Below are 22,059 nucleotides of genomic sequence, written 5' to 3' on the forward strand. Positions count from 1 at the left end.
GAGATGAAATTGAAAGTATTCTTTCTTACGTTTCCAAGCTTACACATGTGGTTTCAATAAATCTTTGATTTCAATATTCATTCTTGGTCATCATTTTTTAGATCAAATCTATTAATAACAACTCACATCAGACTCCCTTTAAGAACATAAAGCTACACATAATTCTTCACCGTTTTTAGATTTTTTTCTTCACCATTTTTAGACTCTCCTAGAAATTTACTAACACCTTTTTCATCTACAATCCTAGAAAACAGAATTTTGGTAAAAATGTTACTTTTTAAAAATAAACCAATGTATCTGTATACTACATAAATCCCTTTCTTCTCTGGAACTGCCCTGTCCTAGTCACTAGACATCTGTGGCTATGGAGCACTTGAAATGTGGCTAGTCCAAATCAAGATATGCTATAAGTGTACAAAGTATACTGGATTTCAAAGACTTAACATGACATATATAATATTTAATTAATAATTTTATATCAATTACATGCAACAATGGTAATATTTTAGATATATTGGGTTAACTATAATTTTACCTGTTTATTTTTACCATTTTAATATGACTATTAGAAGATTTAAAATTACTTATGTGGTTTGCATTGTATTTCTATTTGACAGTGCTGGTCCAGAATGTTAGTTTATCATATCAGGATTCTTATTACCATTTCTCTAACTGCAAATACTCAGTATTCTCTTTAAAATTCTTCATCAGTGGCATTCTGCAGGAGATTTTCTCTCTCCACAACACTCTGCAAAACACCTCTCACTCATCACTCATTTGCCCCAGAAATGACTTCTATGCTTACTGGAAGCTCCAGATCTACTTTGAGCACACTGTGCTCTTTGTGATCAGTGTTTTCCACCATGGTGTTCTGCCCTCTGTGCCATATACACTTGAGAAATGGAGAGCAGTTATAGTTATTGTCTGCTACTGGTGGTGGAAGGTGTAACTTCCATTTTGGGGTTCAAACTCCCTCCCCACGGGGCAGACACACTGAGGTGCAATGACATTTCCCCAGCAAACCTCAATTAATTCCCTGAATTCCTCCAGTGCACCAGCAGGAAATGTTAACCATTTTATACCTGCCAGGAAGTTTGCTGTCAGTTAGGATTGCTTCCATAAAAGAAACCCAACAACCTGCCTGGCATAACCAAGGTTGGTTTATTTTTCTAGCTTAAGAAATCAGTCAGATGTAAACAGCCAAGAGGTGATGCAATGGCTTCATGATGACATCACTGCCCCAGCCTCCTGTCTTTCTGCTCTGCCTGGTGGTCTCAAGATGCCTCCTGAAGGTTCAGGCAATATTTCCACACTCCAGCCAAGAAGAGAAAGGATGAAGGGCAGAAGGCATATGTCAGCTGAGTGTTGCTGTTTTTATCAGGAGACTTTTGCTTTTACCCATTGGCCGGAACTGGTTCGTATGGCCACCCTAGTTACAGGGGAGTCTGTGCAGTGAGTATTTTAACTAGGCACATGGCTGTCCCAGAGTTTTATCAGTAAGGAGGAACGGCAAATGGATTTGGGGTAGGCAATTGGTAATGTCTACCACAGCTACATTTCCACAAGTATTCTTGCAATTCTGTTAGACGGCTAGGAATAAATGCCTACAGAGAAGGAGATTACAGAAAAACCCAACAAAATCCACAATCTTAATACTGGACACAAAGTTGGAAGAATGGAAGTTTTGAGAATATAATGTCTATTATGTGAATCATTTAATTTTACTTAACTTATATTTGTTTGAATAGTTCTTATAGTAACTTTCAGCATGTATCTTTGTTGATAGTAAAAGTATAATCAACCTGCCAACAATAACTTTTCTAAAAGTTCAGATAATATCAAACAGCTGCTCAGAAAATTTTATCAGCCAGTCACAGCCTGCTATACAATATGGCCTCATTCTACTATTATAATATTTCCCTCTATTTCCTTCCACTCAAACTGGACAAAAGCAGACCCGCAATATTAAAAACAGTTTTTCCCAAGTCATCTGCAAAATTCCAAACTCATGTCAGCAATTTGATCCAATAGCAAATTCAACATTCCACTCAAATTTAGGAAGCATTGTTGTTGTTGTTAGTAAGTGCCATTGCCCTCTTTGCTTTTCAGTCACTACCACTAGAAGACTTTTTTTTGAAAAGACACAGAAACATAGCTTTTAACACCTCACAAACGTGAAGGCACATGCCATGCCAGGTTGAGAACGGGAGAGCTGCATCGGCTGTGAATGCTCGGCCCTCAGCTAGGAGCACTCACTCACCCACTGAGTGACTCATTCCCAAACAAAGCTCTGCAGAAAGCCTGACTCAAATTCTCGCTTCAGCAAAATTCAAGTTTTTAAAATGTCATGTATCCTTATGTCCTTGACAGAAAGTCAACATTTTATATGATTAATCCATAAATGCGACTGATCTTTCTGTTCCCTAAAATGGACCAAGCTTTCCCAAATCTGGCCCTTTTTCATGAAGTGTTTTCTTTCTGTAAAGCCTACCCCCATCTCCACCAAGTGAAACCCTACTCACTCCTCAAGACTCAACTCAGATTTCACATTTTCCACAAAGCCTTTCCAGATCCCTCTACTATAGCTGTTTTCTATTTTAAACAAATATACCATTTTCTTTGCACTTCTCTCATATCATTTGTTTTAGTCTGCCTTACATTTGTTTATTAGCCCCAGCCTCTCCCACTGGATCAAAAGCTTGACTCTATACTTTCAGCAGAGAGTATCATACATAGTAAATACACAGAAATTTGTTTGCATTGAATTAAATCTGTATTTGTCTTTTTCTATTTGACAAAACAATTAAAAATAATCTTGCAACATCATTGACCACAGTGATTTTTAAAATCTGGTCATGAATTATGACTCTCAAATAACAATCAGCCCATTGATTTACATTTTGAGGTCCAGAGAAAACTATTACAAATTTCTGAAGGGATGTCCCATGGCTTTGGGCAGGAAGGAAAGTGTCTATACAAAGCACTCACTATTCCACAATGCAGCCCACAGGTCCCCACATAAACTCAGCAGCAGAATCCAGTTAAACAAAGATTCTTGAACATCTGCAAGGATAGATAGAATTCCTGAACCAAAAAATCAGGACACAGAATTTTTGTACCATTCCCAGGTGAGTTCCCATTTAAAATGTAGCTTTAAGTGACAAGAAGTCTTAGAATAACTGGGACATTTCAATGGTTGGTAATGAAAGCAGTTGAAACCAAAGCTATATTTGAAAATTAAGGCTGTGTGATTATAACATCTACATCTGCTTTTGATTCCAATATGAGTTTAATTTCTAAAAAGAATCATCTCAAACACAAAATAATGGTTTGTTGCTGATGAATAGTGTACATGCAGAGAAGTGTGGAGAAAGAACTTTGGTTTCCATTAGGTTGAACTATACAAAATTGCCAATACTCCATTATTTTTTGACCTATGAAAAGAGCAATTACATATGGCTCAAACTAATTCTTCTAAACTCTGATATTTCATATTTGCTTTTAAATCATAGTCTAGAAGTTTTTTATTTGTAACAAGAAAAAGATATAACCCCTGAAAGCAGGGAAAAATGTATCAAACATTAAGAGAATGAAAAGACAAGCCACAGACTGGGAGAAAATATTTGCAAAATCCATATCTGATAAAGGACTTATATCCAAAATATACAAAGAACTTTAAAACTCAACAATAAGAAAATAAACAAGCTAATTTTAAAATGAGCAAAAGATCTAAACAAATATCTCACTAAGAAAATATATGGATGGCAAATAAGCATATGGAAAGATGCTCAATATCATTTGTCATTAAGCAATTGCAAATTAAAACGAACAATACAGACCTATTATTATAGAATGGCTAAAATCCAGAACACTGACAACATCGAATGCTGACAAGGATAGGGAGCAACAGGAATTCTTACTCATTGCCAGTGAGAATGCAAAATTGTACCAGCCACTTTGGAAGACAGTTTAGCAATTTCTTACAAATTTAAACACAGGCTTACCCAGGATCCTGCAATCATACTCCTCATATTTATCCAAATAAGTTGAAAACTTATGTTCACACAAAAATCTGCACATGAGTATTTATAGTTGCTTTATTCATAATTGCCAAAACTTGGAAGCAACTAAGATGTGCTTTAATAGATATGAATGTGGTACATCCACACAATGGAATATTTCTCAGTGATAAAAAGAAATGAGCTATCAAGCCATGAAAAGACAAGAAAGAATCTTAAATACACATTGCTAAGTGAAAAAGGCCAATCTGAAAATTCTATACTATATTATTACAACTATATGACATTCAGGACAGGGCAAAAAGACAGTAAAAAGATAAGTGGTTGCCAAGTGCTCATAGGGTGGGAGGAGGGATTAATAGGTAGAGAACAGGGGATTTTTTTAGGCAGTAAAATTATTATTCTATACGATATTGTTATGATGGGACATGTCATTAGACATTTGTAAAAACCCATAGAATGTGCAACACAGAGTGAACCCTAATATAAACCTTGCACTTCAGTTAATAATAATGGATCAATATCGGTTCATTGATTGTAACAAATGTACCACACATTGCAAGACGTTCATAATAAGGGATAAAGGAGGTAGTGATAAGAGGGTATATGGAAATTCTCTGTACTTTTTGCTGAATTTTTTCTGTAAACCTAAAACTGCTAAAAAATATAATCTGTTAATTTTTTTAAATGGCTACATACTATATTATACCAAGTGAGTGATATTCTGGAAAAGGTAAAAACCATAAAGAATAAAAAGATCAGTGGTTGCTGGAGGTTCCAAGGAATAAGGGAAGAAATGCATAGGTGGAACATGGGATTTTTCAGACAGCAAAACTATCTTGTATGCTAGGGTAATGACAGACACATGACATTATGCATTTGTTAAAATCCATAGAACTATACAACATAAAAAGTGAACCCTAATGTAAACTATGGGTATTAGTTAATAATAATGTATCAATATTAGTTCATCAATTGTAATAAATATACTACACTAATGCAAGATGTTAACAATAGGGGGTATATGAGAACTCTGCATTTCTTGCGTAATTTTTCTGTGAGCCTAACACTGCTCTAAAAAAATAAAGTCTATTTTAAAAAGTTTAAATGTATCAGGGAGAACACGTATTCGTTAAACCTGGTATATGTTCCAATTAAGAAACTGTTCAATGTACAAAGAGATAAGAGATAACACTTTAAGAGACCAAGAGCTGAAGCTAAAAAGGGCAGTAAAAGAGGCAGAAAAAACAGCTGGAGAAAATCCATCTCACTGGGAAAAAAATAACAGTGATGTATTCTTGCAAATGTAGGTTGTATGTGATTATAATTTATCTCTTTTTCTTCCTTCTGCCCTAGGGCTCAAAGGCTGATATGTTGTTCTAGAAAAGCTACATAACAACTTTTCTGTGACTAGTGTGAAAATATTGATGTTATTCTCACTAGAGAGATGATGCGAAGTTTTAGAAAAGCTATAAAACTATATGAGAAGAAAATAGATAGGAGTGCCTGGATCCTCTACAAGGGATCAAGGAGGTCTAACTCCAAGAATTTCCACTTATATTATATTTTCATTTCTATGAGTTCTATTTGGTTCCATTTCAAATCTTCCTTTGTCAGACTCTCAAAAGCTCCTTTTATTTCTTTAAATATATTCAACAGACTTATTTTACATTCTGAAATAGACCATTCCAGACTCTGCAGTCTACATGGAACTGATTCTACAGTGTGCTTTTTCTATTAAATCTTGCTCATGGTGTCTTATTTCCTTATGTGTTGGGGGTGGGGAGAGTTCTTTATTGTGAATTCATGGTACTTAAATTTTATTTGTGGGAATTCATGAAGGTCTAGATTTAAATTGTGCTCTTCTAGAGAGATTTCCCTTTCCTTCTACTAGGCGCTAGGAGTACTGCCAACCTAAGACAACCAAATATTTACCTTGGGTTTTTCAGGCCCTGTAAGTAATGTGAACTCAAACCCAAAACCTATCTTCATACAGGCTTACAGTTAGAAAGTCTCACAAGAGACTTTTTTTCCCATTCCACCCACAACCAAAGCAGAGACAGTTATACATATCTCCCCACCATTCCCTCCACAAAACAGGTTTTTTCTCCTTCATCCACTGAGGTGTTAACCACTTGGTGTGCCAATTCTACGTGGGATTTGACCTCTCACCCTGTCTTGGGCTCTGATTCCTGAGCCCCGTACAAATGGCCTGTTAAAACCCATGCTTTAGGCCTTTGGAAATCAACTATGAGGACAAATGCTTCTTCCAGTGGTCACTTAGCCCTCCTGATTTATATTGTCTTGCCATTTCTATCCTCCAAGGAATTCTCTTACTTTTCTGCCAGCTCAGCCATGCTTTAAAAACTTTTTTTAAAATACATTTTATCCAGCATGTTTAGGCTTGCTCTGCTAAGCAGAGTTTCTCTAAACATCTAGTCTGCCATACAGCTAGAACTACCACTCTCGCATTCAGAGATTTGCACAGGGGCTGTAAACAGTATTACTATCCCATGTTAACAGGAAAATTATGGGCTTAATTTTGTCCTCCAAAATTGTCATAATTTTTAACTATGCATACATTCTACTTTTACCTCAATAAATGCTATAATAGTTAAATGTGATTTGTGTGTATTGCATATAATAATTTTATAATACTTATATAATTATACTCAATAATTACATTGCTATTTCTTGAAGCATGTACATGTACTTGTTCCATATAATATAACCACACCCATGGCACATGGCCTTCATCAATGAACTTTGAAAACTAATTCAGAAAGCAAAAGGTGGGTTATGCTAAAAACCAAACTAACCTTATTACCTATTTCTGAACCCTCTGCTCAACAATAAGGCTTTAAGGAAAAACAGGTAATACTACAAAACAAAGTTGTCATCATAATTTCCATTTTTAAGATGTCTTTCACAATATGGCACATTATCACTCAGAAACAGTACAATACTTACACCTTCTATGACAATATCAAGTTTGCATTATTAGAATACATGTGAAGAATTGTGATCTAGAAGCAAATATGCTTAATAATTTTAAAAACATTTTCATAATATAGGGAGAATAAATACAAAGTATATTTATAACCCCTCATTTGTTCCAAAATGAATTTGAAAGTGAAATCTACTAATTTATAAATGGATTAAAAACTATAGTTGAAACAAAATAAGTTAATGAAAAAACATCCAATTATTCTTAAAATCTTGGCCCCAAAGTGCTCCAGCTAATTGTGTTTTCAATTTATTCTAAATTATATTGAAATATTATATATAGCCAATAACTTTTAAAAGGTTACTGGCTCATTTATTCATTCCAGAGTACTTCATGAATACCAGCCATGTACCTATAACTGTGTTATATGCTTTTCTCAACTATTAAATGCTAATATTCTGTTTGCAAGGAGTTTTGTCAAGATTTCTACATCAAATGATGTAGAAATATATGTGCTAATAAAAATTTTATGTTCTACTTACATGTTTCAAAATGTGCCTATAATTAAGAGAGAGCACAGATTTTTTAGAGTTTATCTGTTAATATACAAATCTTACTCTCAGAATTTCATAACCAAATACTTTGCATTATTATTGCACATACCTGCCATCACCTATAGAAGGAAGAACAAAAGTACACACTATAAAAATGCCAATTTTATGTGGCAATGTTAGTTTATCCATCTTTCTAAAGGCTGTCACAGATGAAAAAAGATTAAAATAATTTCTCCAGGTATAAACAATGACACCAAAGAGAGAGTATAACAATTTTTCCAATTCAGGCCTTAGTTGATGTATGACTATCAAAGCACACTAGTTGGTCTTCCTGTTTAACCACAAACATGTCAGGTTTGTTTTGCTGACTTTGGAAAACATGTATATCCGGTTGGTAACAGCTTAAAGGTTTTAGAATGAAGCCTACATTTGTGGGTGGCCACAAATCTTAGCTGAAAATTGGCTGAACTATACAGATGTGACTTAGAAAGGTTGGATTTATTGAAACGTTCATAGATTGAGGTGTCAGAAGAATTGGGCTTCTGATGATTTTTGAAAATCATTTAGCTGTTGAAGACTTTGGTTTCTAATCCATGGAACTGGCCCACATGATCTCTAAGCCCCTTCAGCTCTCACATTCTAGAATTCTAATTCTATTGCATGTTTAACAATTGAAGGTAAACCCTCCATTCATTCTCTGAGCAGAAGAAATTCTCCAGTCTTCTGACTGGGGTCTATATATTCTTAGGCCAGGTTAAATGACAGGAGCATGTCGAAATAAGAATCAGAATGCAAGGATTTATCATCCTTTGTGAACCACATTCTTATCTTCAATGCTCAGCAACAGGGCTTAGAGTGCTAAACATTTTGATGCAATAATGACAATACAGTTCACCAAACAAGGCTGAGCTCCATGGTTTCCAGGAAACTGAAAAGGGAAAGAATGTGGATAGAAATAGCAGAGACTTCAAATGATAAAAAAAAAATGAATGAAGTTCAAACTGAGAATCAAAAAGAGACACAATAAAGACCTGAAAAGTGTAATCAATGCATTTGGAATGATTGGAATCGGGAAAAGCTTTTCCTAACAATACTAACAGAACAACTTTGAGTATGTTTTTTTCATTAAGGGGATCAATGGGATAAAATCAGGTTGATGATTCTTTCTTTAAAAATACAAAAACTAAAATTTGGTTCTTTTGATTAGTAAAAGGTAGAATTATTATGCAACTTCATTAAAGGCAATTTTACCTAACCTTAAAGTTAAAAATGTTCCTTATTTTTTAAAAAATCCTATCATCACAGTGGAACACTCAATACCTCATAAAAATTAGATAAAACATGAATTATTGTTACTATTTAAATTACTCAAAAAGTCCATCATTATGTTAATGGGTTAAAATATCTATAAATAAAACAATGAAATAATAAAATTATCTCAATTATGATTCCTTTTCTTTAGTAACAAAAGCAATTTAATAGAAAGTAGAAAATAATCTAATAAAGCTAAGCTATTAGCACATATTCTATTTCCCTTCAGATTGTTTTTAGCATACATACACTAATACATTAATGTACATATATACATTACACAGTTATAGTTGATAAAATCTATCTTGAATTTTTATTTTTATGTTTCATATCATGCATTTCCAATTAAAAGTCCTACATTGACAAAGTCCATGTATTTATTATTTTTATCATCTTACTATAGTATTTAATCGGTTAATATTGTATAAGTTGCTTTGGCATTCCCTTAAGTGAAAGCATTCAAGTTGTTTCCTGTTTTGGTTTTCCTTGGGCATTATTACTTTGAAAATATTCCTAAAAGTGTAATTATACAGGTCAAAAATATAAATAATGTTATAGCTGTTGTTATATCTATTAACCAATTGCTTTCCAGGGGAAAAAAATAACCAACTTTAAAAGCTACCAACAATGTTCAAAAATACTGCTGTTCCCACCTCCAATCCCCCACCCCTGACTAACCCGCAATTATATCACATTTGTCATTATTTCCACTGGTCTGACAGTGTATATAGTGCCTGTTTAAATATGAATTTCAATTGCTGGCAAGGCTGAACATTATTCCTTGTGATGACTCACTCTGTTTTACTAAATGTACAAAGACCACTTATTGAGAGACAATAAGATCTTTTGTACACATCAATGCTTTCCACATTTTTAAATATTAATTTTTTTCTGTTTACAAATACAACACATGTATATTATAGAAAGTCTGAGATATGGAAAAAAGCATAAGAAATAATATAAAAATCACCCATAATCCTAACACATTTTCCCTTTAAGTAGTGTGTGTTATAAAAAGTGAATCTCCTTTCTTCACCTCCCCATTCATCCCCGTCCGCACTAAAAGTAATCACAGCATCTGGTATTGTTCCAGGATTTTCTGTGATTCTTTTTATAAAAATGGAATCACATTAATCATTTTCTTCTGCAACAGGCTCTTTTTCTTTAATACTCTATCATAGACATCTTTTCTTTTGATAGCCATATGGTATTCTATTCTGTGTATGTACAATAAGTTATGAAATCGGGTCAAAGAGTGGCCAAGGGGTCCCAGCTGATATCTGGGGTACACACATTTTTTTCCAGTTATGGTCTCATAGGTACCTACCACCAGTTCCCTTGCCCCCTTCATCTACCATTGCAAACGCCCAACCTCTCCTCACCCCTGCCTCAACTCACTACTCCTTATCTCCAGCTTTAGTCAACTGCTGAGGACTGTCAGAGAAGCCTCCCAGCCTTGCTGACTGGCTCCATTTCACAATGGGGTTTCCAACCTCAGCTGGGCTACCTTCATTGTTAGCCAGTGCTTTTCTTCTCATCCTCGCAGAGTCTATGCCACCCCTTTCCTATCCTTCTTCAATCTCCGCTCTACCCTCTCACTCTGACCATACGGCTTGATCTCTAATTGACAGAGCAAGCAGAGAACATTCAAGCATTCTCACCTTCTCTTCATCTCTAAACCTGCCTTTCTTGGCCCAGTTTTCCTGTCTTTCATCCTGAGTCAGGAAAAGGGCATCTTGGTTCTTCTCCAAGGCTTACCCCTCCATCTTTAATTCTGCCCTCTATACTATGTCCTCCCCTTCCTTATCCTAGAAACAAGCTTATGTAAATTCCATATTAATAATAACAATTCCACACATGCTGCTTCTAGCAGCCATGGCTCATCCTTCCTCTACTTAATGAAGCTGCATTTCAGGGCCCCTATATGCCTGCTGAATTGCATATTAAATTTGAGCTTCAATCTCATTTCATTGTGTCTACTTCCCCTAGCTCCTAATGACTAAATCCGTTGATAACAACAATACTATCAACACCTATAGACTAAACCAAATCCCACTTTCTCAACCAATCTTGACCAAGAAAAGCATGTATCAGCAGCCTCAGCCTACTACTATCTGAAACACGGAATTAAGTTACTTTTCCAGCCTTTACTGACAAATAAATCCTAGGATCCAGGTGTCTCCAGCAATATCTACCCCTGGGGCTCCTATATTGCCCTTAGTTCACTCCTTCTCCCTTCCATCTCTAAGACCAAATATGGATATGATCCTTAAATCACCAATGGCCACAGATTACCTTTTACCCAAGCCAGTCATCTTGAAAGGATGCTCCATTGCAGGAGGAAGAATAAGACAAAACTGCAAAATTAGCCATTTCCAGAAGCTATCATTCAGAAACCATATTTTCTGGCTGGTAGACAATGGACTCATTTTTATATATAGAAGACAATCTCACATTCTCCTAAAAAGTGTTACTAAACTTCCAAAAGTAACTTTCAATAGAAGATTTAAGCCAATTCATACCAAATATTTAGGAAGCTTGTAAACTGACCTTTAGATACCATATGTTATAAATAACATCACTTCTCATCAAAAATAAGTATGTCAAGAATCACAGGCATTGGGGGGGGCAAGGGCAACATATGTAACCTAAACATTTGCACCCTCGTAATATGCTGAAATAAAAAAAAAAAGAAGAATCACAGGCAAAAGAACAGAGGTCATCTAGCATGACTCCCTTGATCTCAAAGTTGTAATGAAACCAAGTCTCTGAGAAACTAAGTTATTTATTCAAGGTCACAGAGCAGGCTATTGATAAAACTAAAACAAGGACTCGGGCCTCTGGATTTCCAATCCAAAAAGTACTTAGATGTCTACGAGGTACCACGGGTTTGACAGAGTTTGAAATGAACACAGCATCATTCCTTAAAAAGTCATATGGCACACAATATAACTCCATAGAATATTATGAAACACTAAGCAATTAAAACATAAAAATAATAACAGATCAACACTCATGTGCCTTTTTTGTTCAGATAACAGCCTCTGAAAGTGTTGACTTAAAACACAAAATTGCGAAATTGAAACTTATATGGGGAGCCCAAACATTTTATTCATGAATATTACTGGTTTTAACAAATTTATCATATTTTAATTAATAAAAAACAATATTAACCATGAGAAGAAAAGCAAATAATAATAATTACCAGAAAGGCAGTATGGCATAGTTGCTAAAAGCTAACGATTTGAATCCTGTGTCTTCTGCTTACTAGCTGTGTCACCTTGAGGAAGTTATTCAATCTCTCTTTGCTTCCATTTCTTCAGCTATAAAATGAGGATTGTGATAATTGCCTCCTAAGGTGGTTCTGAAGACTAGATAATCTGTATTTGTAAAGTACTTTGAACAGAGCCTGACACATAGTTGGTATTCAATAATTGCTCTTCTCCACTCACGCATTATTCTTTTCCACTTAGATAACAACCAACTCTTTTCCACTTAAATAACAACCAACTCTTGATACTTATATCCCTTAAAGTGTAGCTAAACTTCATAAGGCACTGGAATAACATATAAGATTTCTTATAGTACCCAGGTTTTGAACCAAAAATTAAATAATGGTAGAGACATGGTAGAAAAGAACAGATACATGTCCCAGGCACGTGATAAATGGTCAGGGTCTCAGTCTATTTGGGATGCTATAACAAAATACTGTAGACTCAGTGGCTTATAAATAACAGAAATGTATTTCTCACAGTTCTGGAAGCTGGGAAGTCCACGATACAGGAGCTGGCAGATTCAGTATCTGGTAAGGGCCTGTTTCCTGGTTCATAGATGGTGCCTTCTCACTGTGTCCTCATGTAGTAAAAGGGGTGAATGAGTTCCCTTGGGCCTATTTTATAAGGTACTAATTCCACTCATGTAGGCTCTACCTGCATGACTTAATGACCTCCCAAAAGATCCCACATCCTAAAACCATCACCTTAGGGCTTAGGATTTCAACATGAATTTTGGGGGAACCCAAACATCCAGACTATAGCAGTCAGAAATCCAGAGATTGAGTTACAGAGTTGGATAGGCTTTGCCTGCCTTGGATTGGCAGGCGTGGGGTAAGAGGAAGTGCCAATAGTTTTCAAAACCATCAAACTACAGATATTTTATCACATCGAGTATGCATTATCCCATCACCACAATACTGGCCAAGGGCCCCTGTATACTTCCTTACCATTCCTACTTCTACTTCTTCACCACATCAACACAGTCAAGGGGAGGGGGAATCCCTCAGAAAAAAGAAATAGAGGTCACCCTGAAATGTAATTCCCATGGAATCTCCCATGCAAAGCAAACAAAAATGACCTACAAAGAGAAGCACAAGCACCATTTATTTATCCCTTTTGGATCTGCTGCCTGACTCTCATCAGGTGGCCCTAGGTCTCTGTTAGGCTCTGCGTCAGTGCTGCCGTCCTTGGCCAGCAAGGGGTGAGAGCACTTCAGCTGGACACAATCGCGAGGTGTGAAGACTCTGAAGATTGTTGCACACTATTGGAGGCTCTGAGTAGGTCATATCTTAATAAAAATCACTCATCTGATGTTTACCCATGGAGCAGCTTATAAAATGGAATAATAAGAGAACAGAGTGACTGGATTCAAGAAATCCCACAAAGACCAGATTATAAGTGGCTAGTCACAAGGTGACAATGCTGAGAGAAAGGTGAAAAAAGTGGGGACAAAAAAATATTTTGAAAGAGTCATGAGAGACCCTGGCAGGATATGGCAGCACATTAGCCATATTGGTCAAAACTTAATGGGGCTTGAAGATCACCCAAGATGACAGGATTTAGGAAGAGACAGAAAGTGGTTACTGCTGGCAATTATAGCAAGACCAGCCCTGCAAGAGAGAGGTAGGCGGAATCACAAGCTCAGCCTTGTCATGTTGAATTTTAGGTAAAATCCAAGCATCCAGCTAAAAACATGTTATCAGTAGCTAGAAAATCATAACATTATAAAGCATTTCTAATAGGTTCAGAATATCAACCAGTTCACAATTTAGGTGACTTAAGAGCTTTCTCTCATCAGTAATGATGTCATTAAATGATGAGAAAGAAAAACATGAACGAGGCTCAAGAAGGATTTAAAAAGTATTAAAAGTATTTAATGATTAATAATATATTATTAATTATAAACAAAAAGTAGGAGTATTTAAGCTATAAATTCAAAACATAAGAATGGCTTTATGAAGTACTACCAAACTTTGAAACACACATAAAAAAAAAATTTGTGTCACTGTGAGACACAGACACAAAATATTAGGATTATTGATCACTATTCTGACTTCAGATAGTATGCTTTTTATGTTATATAAATTATCTTTATGTCACAAAGAAAGGTTTTTTAAGTTATACAAATTACTTAAATTAAGAATAATATTACTTTAAGTTTTATGAATCATATTTTTACCTTTAAGTCAAATTCTTACTGACAAATTTACATGCTGATTTAACTAACACATAAGAACAGTCAAAAAACAGTCAAAGGAGACTGAAACCTTTTTTGGCACAATTGTTGGTTCCAATTAAACTATAAATAAAAAAGACTTACCACATTTTCCTTCATCTTTCTCAGCTTTTCATCTATCTCTCTCAGCCGATTTTGCTGATCCCGTTGCTCTTTGGTGTTCCTAAGTACCTTTTCTCCTGGAGTTATTTCCATATTTCTTTCATCATCAAGTTTGGGCTCCTAATTTTTTTAAAAAAATTTCATTAATGGGCTGGAAGTGAGCTTCACATACCACTCCAAAGCAATTGAGCCTTGAGGGTCAGCTTTGCTTCTCAAACAATATTTCTTCCCTTCAAAACAGTATTTGTAACTCTTTAAAATCTTCCTATCTGAGGGGGTAAAGGTCCAACTGTACATAGAACAAGTAGGAAAATGAACTTAACTTCTACAATCATCTAGAAAGTAGGAAGATACAGTGAAAAGAGCCCTGGCCAGGAAAGCAGGGCCTGGGTTCTGGTCCCTGCTTTGATACTTATCAGTTTGAGATCTTGGACTTTTCTCTGGACTTCAAGTTCATCATACACAAATAATAAGAAAAGAACCCTGCTCATCTATGTTATTAGAGGTAGCTGTGTAATAATGGAAAGAAAGCTGGACTTGACAACAGGAGCTTTGAATCTTGGCTCTACCTGGTTCCCTACTATGATGGCCTTAGGGAAATCAATTAACCTCTCTGAGCTTCAGTTTCACCATCTGTAAAATGATAATAATAATAGATTTAGGCTAAAAGTCTTCACAGCACATAGTAGTCACACAACAAATCTTAGTACCAAACAAACGTGAGCAGAATATGTTCTTTGGAAAGAATAAGAAGCATGGAATGAAAATGCTTCATTATTATCTACAGTATTCATATTGACAGAATCATATTCTCCCAAAGTTAATGTTTTTTTCTAGGTGATAAAAATAGGCATATCTTGACAGTAAGTGGACCCATATCCAAAACTAAACTTCCTCTCTTCTCTCCCACAGATCTACTCTGTGTTGCCATGTAGGTAACCGGCAGGAATGACATTTTTGAAGTTGCTCAGGCCAGAATCCTCCTATTCCCTCATTTCTCACATACCATTGGTCACCAAAAATACTCACCATTCCAATTGCTAATACCTCTCTAATCAAGGTGCTTCTTTCTTTCTCACTGTCTTAGTTCAGACCTCCTCATCATTTGCCAGTAGTTTTCAAACTCCGGTGTGCTTCAGAATCACCTACAGAGCCTGTGCAAAAGTGCAAAGGTCCAACCTCCGTTCAGGAGATTCTGATTCAAAAGGTAAGAGCTAAGGGAAGGACTGACAACCTGAAGCACAACTACTTGAGAATTTGAGAACCACTAACTTAAGTTACTGCTGAAGCCTTCTAACTGATCTCCATGCTACCAGTTCACTCCATCCTTTGCAGAGAAGCCACAGAACAAGATGCAAAGTCTTCATAGTCTGGGCCCTGCTTATTTCTTCAGTCTTACCTCCCACTGCTTGAGTCTCAGACTCAAAACCTCAGCAATATTCACTGCTGTTCATTCCCACTGCTCCATGCCTCTACCCTCCAACTTCTTGTGGAGACTTTAGCCATTTTGAGCCCAGCTCATACATATCTCCTATAAAATACTCCCTGACATACCCAGGAAGGACAAATTATTCTCTCAGCCATGCCACATGTGCCTTTATTGCACTTACCACACTGTCACTGCCTACACAGTGACAAGAAGGACCCTATTCTGTATCTCTATGCAAACTATAATCCTGAAGCTGGAAAGCACCGGCCAATACATGGTAATTTTGGTTCTCAGAACTTTGATCACAATGTTTGACTGACCTAGCAATGAATTTCAACAAAATTCACACTGTATATAACCCCAATGAGCCAACTGTCAAAGAATGCATCAATTTCAAGAAGTGATTCTTTGACATTTTGCTTCACTCCTTACTTCTGGTAGCTTTCAATCTCTAGAAGCATCCAGAGGCTGAATTATTATCAGAAATATTAAGAAGGAATATTATCAGAAATATTAAGAAGTAAGAAGGAAAGCTAATGTTAGGGAGGAGTTTGGAGAAAATGGTATCAAGGTCTCTTTGCAACTCTAAGCATCCAGCATTTTATGAATTTTTATGAAGATATATCTGCTATGAAGTAGAATACACCATGGTCCGAAAAATGCCCACATTGGATTTCATTTTTGAATAAAAATCATTTTTAAAAAAAGAAAAAAGGTTATCATTTTAATAATCTACAACTATGATTTTTTAAAAATCTTGGGACAGGTAAAGAGAAGACACAGAAAGAAAAAAATTATAAATTATACTTAATGTTTTTAAATTTTGCTTATCCAAAGCCACCATTAAGAAAACAGACAAGCCACAGATGGAAAGAAAATGTTCCTAACACACAAGTCTGACAAAGGACTTGTGTGTAGAATACATAAGGAACTCCTACAACTCAGTAACAAAAATAATAAAAGACAATAATTAATAAAAAAACAATCAAATTGTGTAAAGACTTAAACAGATATTTCATAGAAGCAGTTGTGTGAATGACAAACAAGCAAATTAAAAAGTCCTCAAGATCATTACTTATTAGGAAAGTGCAAATTAAAACTACAATGAGATATCACTACACAGTCACCAGAATGGCTCAGATAAAAAAGTTTGTTAACACCAAATGTTGGAGAGGTATGAAACAAAGGGAACTCCCACGTGTTGTTGGTAGGAGTACATAATGGTATAATCACTTTGAAAAACCATTTGGCAGTTTCTTAAAAAGTTAAATATTTGTCTATCCTATGATCCAGAAATTCCACTCCTCTGAATTTATCAAAGAGAAATTAAAATATATGATTCAAGCTTTGGGCCGGGTGTGGTGGCTCACGCCTGTAATCCTAGCACTCTGGGAGGCCAAGGCAGGTGGATCGCTTGAGCTCAGGAGTTCAAGACCAGCCTGAGTAAGGGTGAGATCCCGTCTCTACTAAAAATAGAAAGAAATTAGCTGGACAACTAGAAATATATAGAAAAAATTAGCTGGGCATGGTGGCGCATGTCTGTAATCCCAGCTACTCAGGAGGCTGAGGCAGAAGGATCGCTTGAGCCCAGGAGTGTGAGGTTGCTGTGAGCTAGGCTGACGCCACGGCACTCTACTCGGGGCAGTAGAGTGAGACTCTGTCTCAAAAAAATAAAAAAAATGAAAAAAATGATTCAAGCTTTGTACACAGTTGTCCATAGCACCCAAAACTGAAAACAGTCTAGTAATCCATCAATGGGAGAATGATGAACTATGGTGAGCACCCAGCACAAAATGAGACAATCAGAGTTGTTCTCTTTGACCTCTGTCTCCTGGTTAGGTCCAGGGGTGGGGAACCTGCGGCCTCTGGGCCACATATGGCCTCCAGAAACCTTGAGCGTGGCCTTTCGAGTGAATCCAAATTTTACAGAACAAGTATCAGGAGACTAGAAGGCAGAAGGAGAGAGAGCTTGGGGTATTTTCCCCTTTACCTCCCTGCTTTGGCACCACAGTTTTGGCCACAATGTATCCCTGAGGTATGCAGGAGTTTCTTAGAGTCAACTAAATATTCACGCTCAAAGACTAACAGAGGCCACATTTAGAGCCATTCTACTCAGAAGGACATAGGACAGGAAACACAGCAGAGCAGTATCAGGTATCCATTTTCAATGGGAGTGTTTGCTACAGTCCATGTCATAACAATAGAAGTTCAAAGGGGCAAGGAAGCCATAAGGTCTTTAAATCCTCATATCCTACAGAAGCCATTATCTCTTAAAACAACCCCATAGGCACAGAGTCCAGGGACCTGGCAAGAGACATACCCAGCCCAAGAATCACTGCACTTAGAAATGTCCAAAATCTGGCTTTCCCATCAGGTCAAATCATTTTTAGCATAAGCAAAGTTGCCTCCTAACATAGTTGGCACTCCAACTTCTATGAGCTCACCAGGGAAAGAGAGCTAGGGAATTAACTGCAGCACAAATTCTGATGTTGAAGGAGGGCAGGGCTGGTTACCTTTTTGCCCACGCTCTCTATTATTACAGCTTCAGAGGGCCAGTTCTACCACCATGACTCCACATCTCACCCAGAGCCTATAACACTTTTCTTCCCCCTGTTCAATGTTGCTAGTCTCTAGGTATTCCTGTACCCCTTGGTAGCTCCTTTAAATCTATAAAAATAGTCCCCTCATTTAATTATCTTCAAAAGCCAAGCTGGGTGTTCCGTCTGCTTCTTGTCCAGAACTCTAACTGGTATACCATTTATGTGTCTGTGTGTGTGTGTTTCCTTCAGACTTGAAGGAAATTTAATAATGATTAACTTGGTAAAAATCTTGATTATTTTATCTTTTTTCTTATACTTTTTTGTAGTTTTCCTACAATAAACATGAATCAATTTAATAAGCATAAAAGTCATTTTTTACTTTTAAGAAAATATTCTACCAAGGCTATTTTTGTTTTGCTCTGATAATGTGACTCTCCATACCCAAGAGTATAAGATGGGCCCAAAGATTAGATTTTAACTCCAGTTCAGCTGGTATAATCAGCTGTGTACTTTTGAGGAAGTCACCTCCTCTTTCTGGGTCTCAATTTCTTCTGAGAAAGTTTCTCCCACCTCTATAGTTCTCTACAGTTAGACCCAAAGGATACATAATATCTTTCTTCAGTCATGGTCTCTGATATCATAATGGTATAGTTCAAATATTCAAAGAATATCATGTGATAAAAGCAGAAGCCAAGAGAGAACGAGAAAAGGTAGCCATTGATGCTGGCAAAAACCTCTCAGTTGCATAGTCAAAAAGCTCTGTGGTGCCAGGAGAGGTTCTTTTCTCACAGCAAAGTGCCAACCAGTGCTGTCTATTTTTGTGATCATTAAGAAATATCTTGATTTCCTATAGTAGAAATGGTTAAACAGATTCTCTGTCCAATGTATCATTTCTGTGTTTCTAAGTCATATAAAAATGCTTTTATGGAGAATTCAGGAAAAGCTCTCTCCAATATACACAGAATGTCTAAGGAAGCCACAAGAAGAGAGCTGTCCCTGAGTTCAATAGATATTTGTTGATTTGACTAATTGATTGCCAAGGGATTTTGAGTTCATCCTTAGAAAAATATCTGTGGTGTTGACTGAGGCAACAGGGGTCTTTGAAGCTAAATAAACTCCTTTTCAAAAGTCAAACACAGAGGAAATTACCCACAGCTTCCTAAGTTATCTGATATGCAAATAAGGCACGAATTAAGAGCTGGAAAAATACAAGCCTATCTAAATAAAGTCAGCTTGTGCTGCATTTTCAAGCTAACGCTATACATTTCCATAGGCTACTGCTATTTCCTGTCATTAGATAGATCATTTGCCTGACAGTACCAAAAGTAGGGAAAAAAAATCTTTCAGGCAGATTGTTTTTATCACTTTGGAATATTGCCATGAAACAAAAGAAACCTTGACTACACTGAAGGCTTAACATAGAAAAACCAAAAAATATAAACTTCAAAGTAATCTATAAAACATAGGTGGTAAGAACAATCTCCATGATTAACTGTGAATGTCTGGCAGGTTGGCATTGAAAACAAGAACCTCTGAAGTAACTTCTCAGTCCAGAAATCCATGCCCTTGCAGCACACTTCTACAGGCTTTGGATATGAGCAGATGGTCAATAAGATTTCTGTGCCTATGGCTAGCACACATTTAAAAATTCCTAGATTCCTGCCTTCAATCAGTCTATTAAGCACATTTGAGATCGAGTGGCCTCCATAGCCATTACCGGAACCGCACAAATCCTTGGACTCAATAATAAAACATCTTTCAGGATTACATGTCAAACAATAGTCAATAATGGTCTCAATTTTAACTAATATTGAGACAGAAAGAGACCCAAAAAAGTTAATTGTTGCCATCAGCAATAATAGCATGATCTTGGCAAGAAAAGAGATGAATACAACTACAATTTTCCTCAATCAAATGTTTGTTAATATTTTGTTGATCTTACCAAATTGTGTATAACTAAATCAATATTTTAAGAACAAAAAAAAATAAATCAAATTAAGGAGGATCTTTATATTCAATTAAATGAGTTGGTTTAAGAACAAAGAAATACCTCTTGTCAATGACAGCCATTCCTAAAGACCTTCTCCCAACCAGGAAAAAAAAAAAAACCTAAGCATGAACTGGAATTCTAGATTTAGTAACACTGATTGCATGAGAGATGAATAAAGTACGCTTTTACACAAGAGCCAAACTGAATAGAATTTATTATTGAAACCAGTTGCTAAAGATTTAAAAAAGTGATTGCTTACATAACTCCTCTATCTTAGATATTTCTGGATTACGCTGGAATCTAATACATCTACAAATAAGAAATATAGTAACTAAATTATGGAACATCACTCAGTTTTATGGTGGGATTTACAATGTGTGGAAAGAACTAACTGATTTGTTGGAGGGTTAGGAGGTGGATACAGAAAGGTATGCACAGTTAAACCAAAGATCTTAAGAAAAAAAAATTGCTTCAATTAGTTCTCTTTTGCTAAGATGAAATGAAAATAAAAAGCAGATGTAAAAACTGCAACCACATGATATTATTCACATTACAGAAATAGCAGGAATATGCCATTTTTTCTTTCAAATGTGACCACATGCTTTGTTTTACACAAAGGAAATCAGATATGTAAAAGCCAAATGCTGCTTTTAAAACATTGCCATAAAGTTAAGTGCCGGGCCAGGGCACCTATTTGAGAACATCGTAACCAGCAAGCTCATAAGGAAAAGGAGATTTCTTATCTGCCCTTTTCGCTATGACCAACACTTCCTTAATCTCTGAGCCACATTTCCAGAGTCCCTCAAACTATTCTGACTCAGCTACATTTATAATGTTAAGTTTATGTGCCTACCAATTTAGCACCTTATAATTACCATAGACAGGTAAGTCTGAAAGTCTGTGTATTTCAACTTGTTCAGGAAACTGTTTTCTTGACAGAAAGAAAAGAGGAGAGGAGAGGAGAGGAGAGGAGAGGAGAAGAGAAGGGAAGAGAAAAGAAGAGAAGAGAAGAGAAGAGAAATCTTCAAAGAAATTTTTTAAATATGCCTTCATCAAATAACCTTTTCTTTTTTTGTGCTCCCATAGAATACACTTTCTATAGTTTTCATAAGATCAGTGCCCATCCTGTGGTTCTTCTCGTTGCATTGTACAGTCACTCCACAACTTGTTCCATCTTTCCATCATATCCTACAGTATCCTACAAGCTCCTTGAGGCCAGAAACAAAGCCTCATACCAGTCTGCACACTCGACATTAGTCACCACAGCATCTCCTACGATACAAGTAGTGCTTCAAAAATGTACCAATGGCCTGTGCAGGGGCTGAACAGTAACATGAACGCATGAAGTGAGCCTCAGCGCCTGCCATACAACATGGAGCAGTGGATACCGCAGCAAATGAGAGACTCTGTGCCCCACAGAAAGAGCAACTACTGCTCAGCTCAATCCAGTAGTTACCAAGGAAGGATTCAGGTCTAGTGTTGCCATATTTTCTAATTTTTCAAGAGGGAACCTAGAAATCTGGATTTTTATATGAGTTCACCTAACTTTTAAATGTTGGCCTAAAAAAATTTTAAACCCTTTGCAGGCTAAAGGAAATCCATCTGGGAGCTTAATTTGCCCACAGGTCACCAGTTTGCAGCCTCGTGATGTACAGT

At 36.3% G+C, this 22,059-nt stretch overlaps 1 protein-coding gene across 1 annotated transcript in view; it reads right to left on the reverse strand.

The window, feature by feature from the left end:
• FSIP1 (fibrous sheath interacting protein 1) overlaps positions 1-22,059 on the reverse strand; it is a 205,940-nt gene that overhangs the window by 129,321 nt on the left and 54,560 nt on the right. Inside the window, exon 10 of the mRNA XM_012649532.1 lies at positions 14,427-14,564. Within this exon, the coding sequence (XP_012504986.1) occupies positions 14,427-14,564 (138 nt within the window). The remainder of the gene's footprint in view (positions 1-14,426; positions 14,565-22,059) is intronic.

This window comes from Propithecus coquereli, unplaced genomic scaffold (assembly GCF_000956105.1).
Source record: "Propithecus coquereli isolate 6110/MARCELLA unplaced genomic scaffold, Pcoq_1.0 Scaffold3, whole genome shotgun sequence".
NCBI classification, from domain to species: Eukaryota; Metazoa; Chordata; class Mammalia; order Primates; family Indriidae; genus Propithecus; species Propithecus coquereli.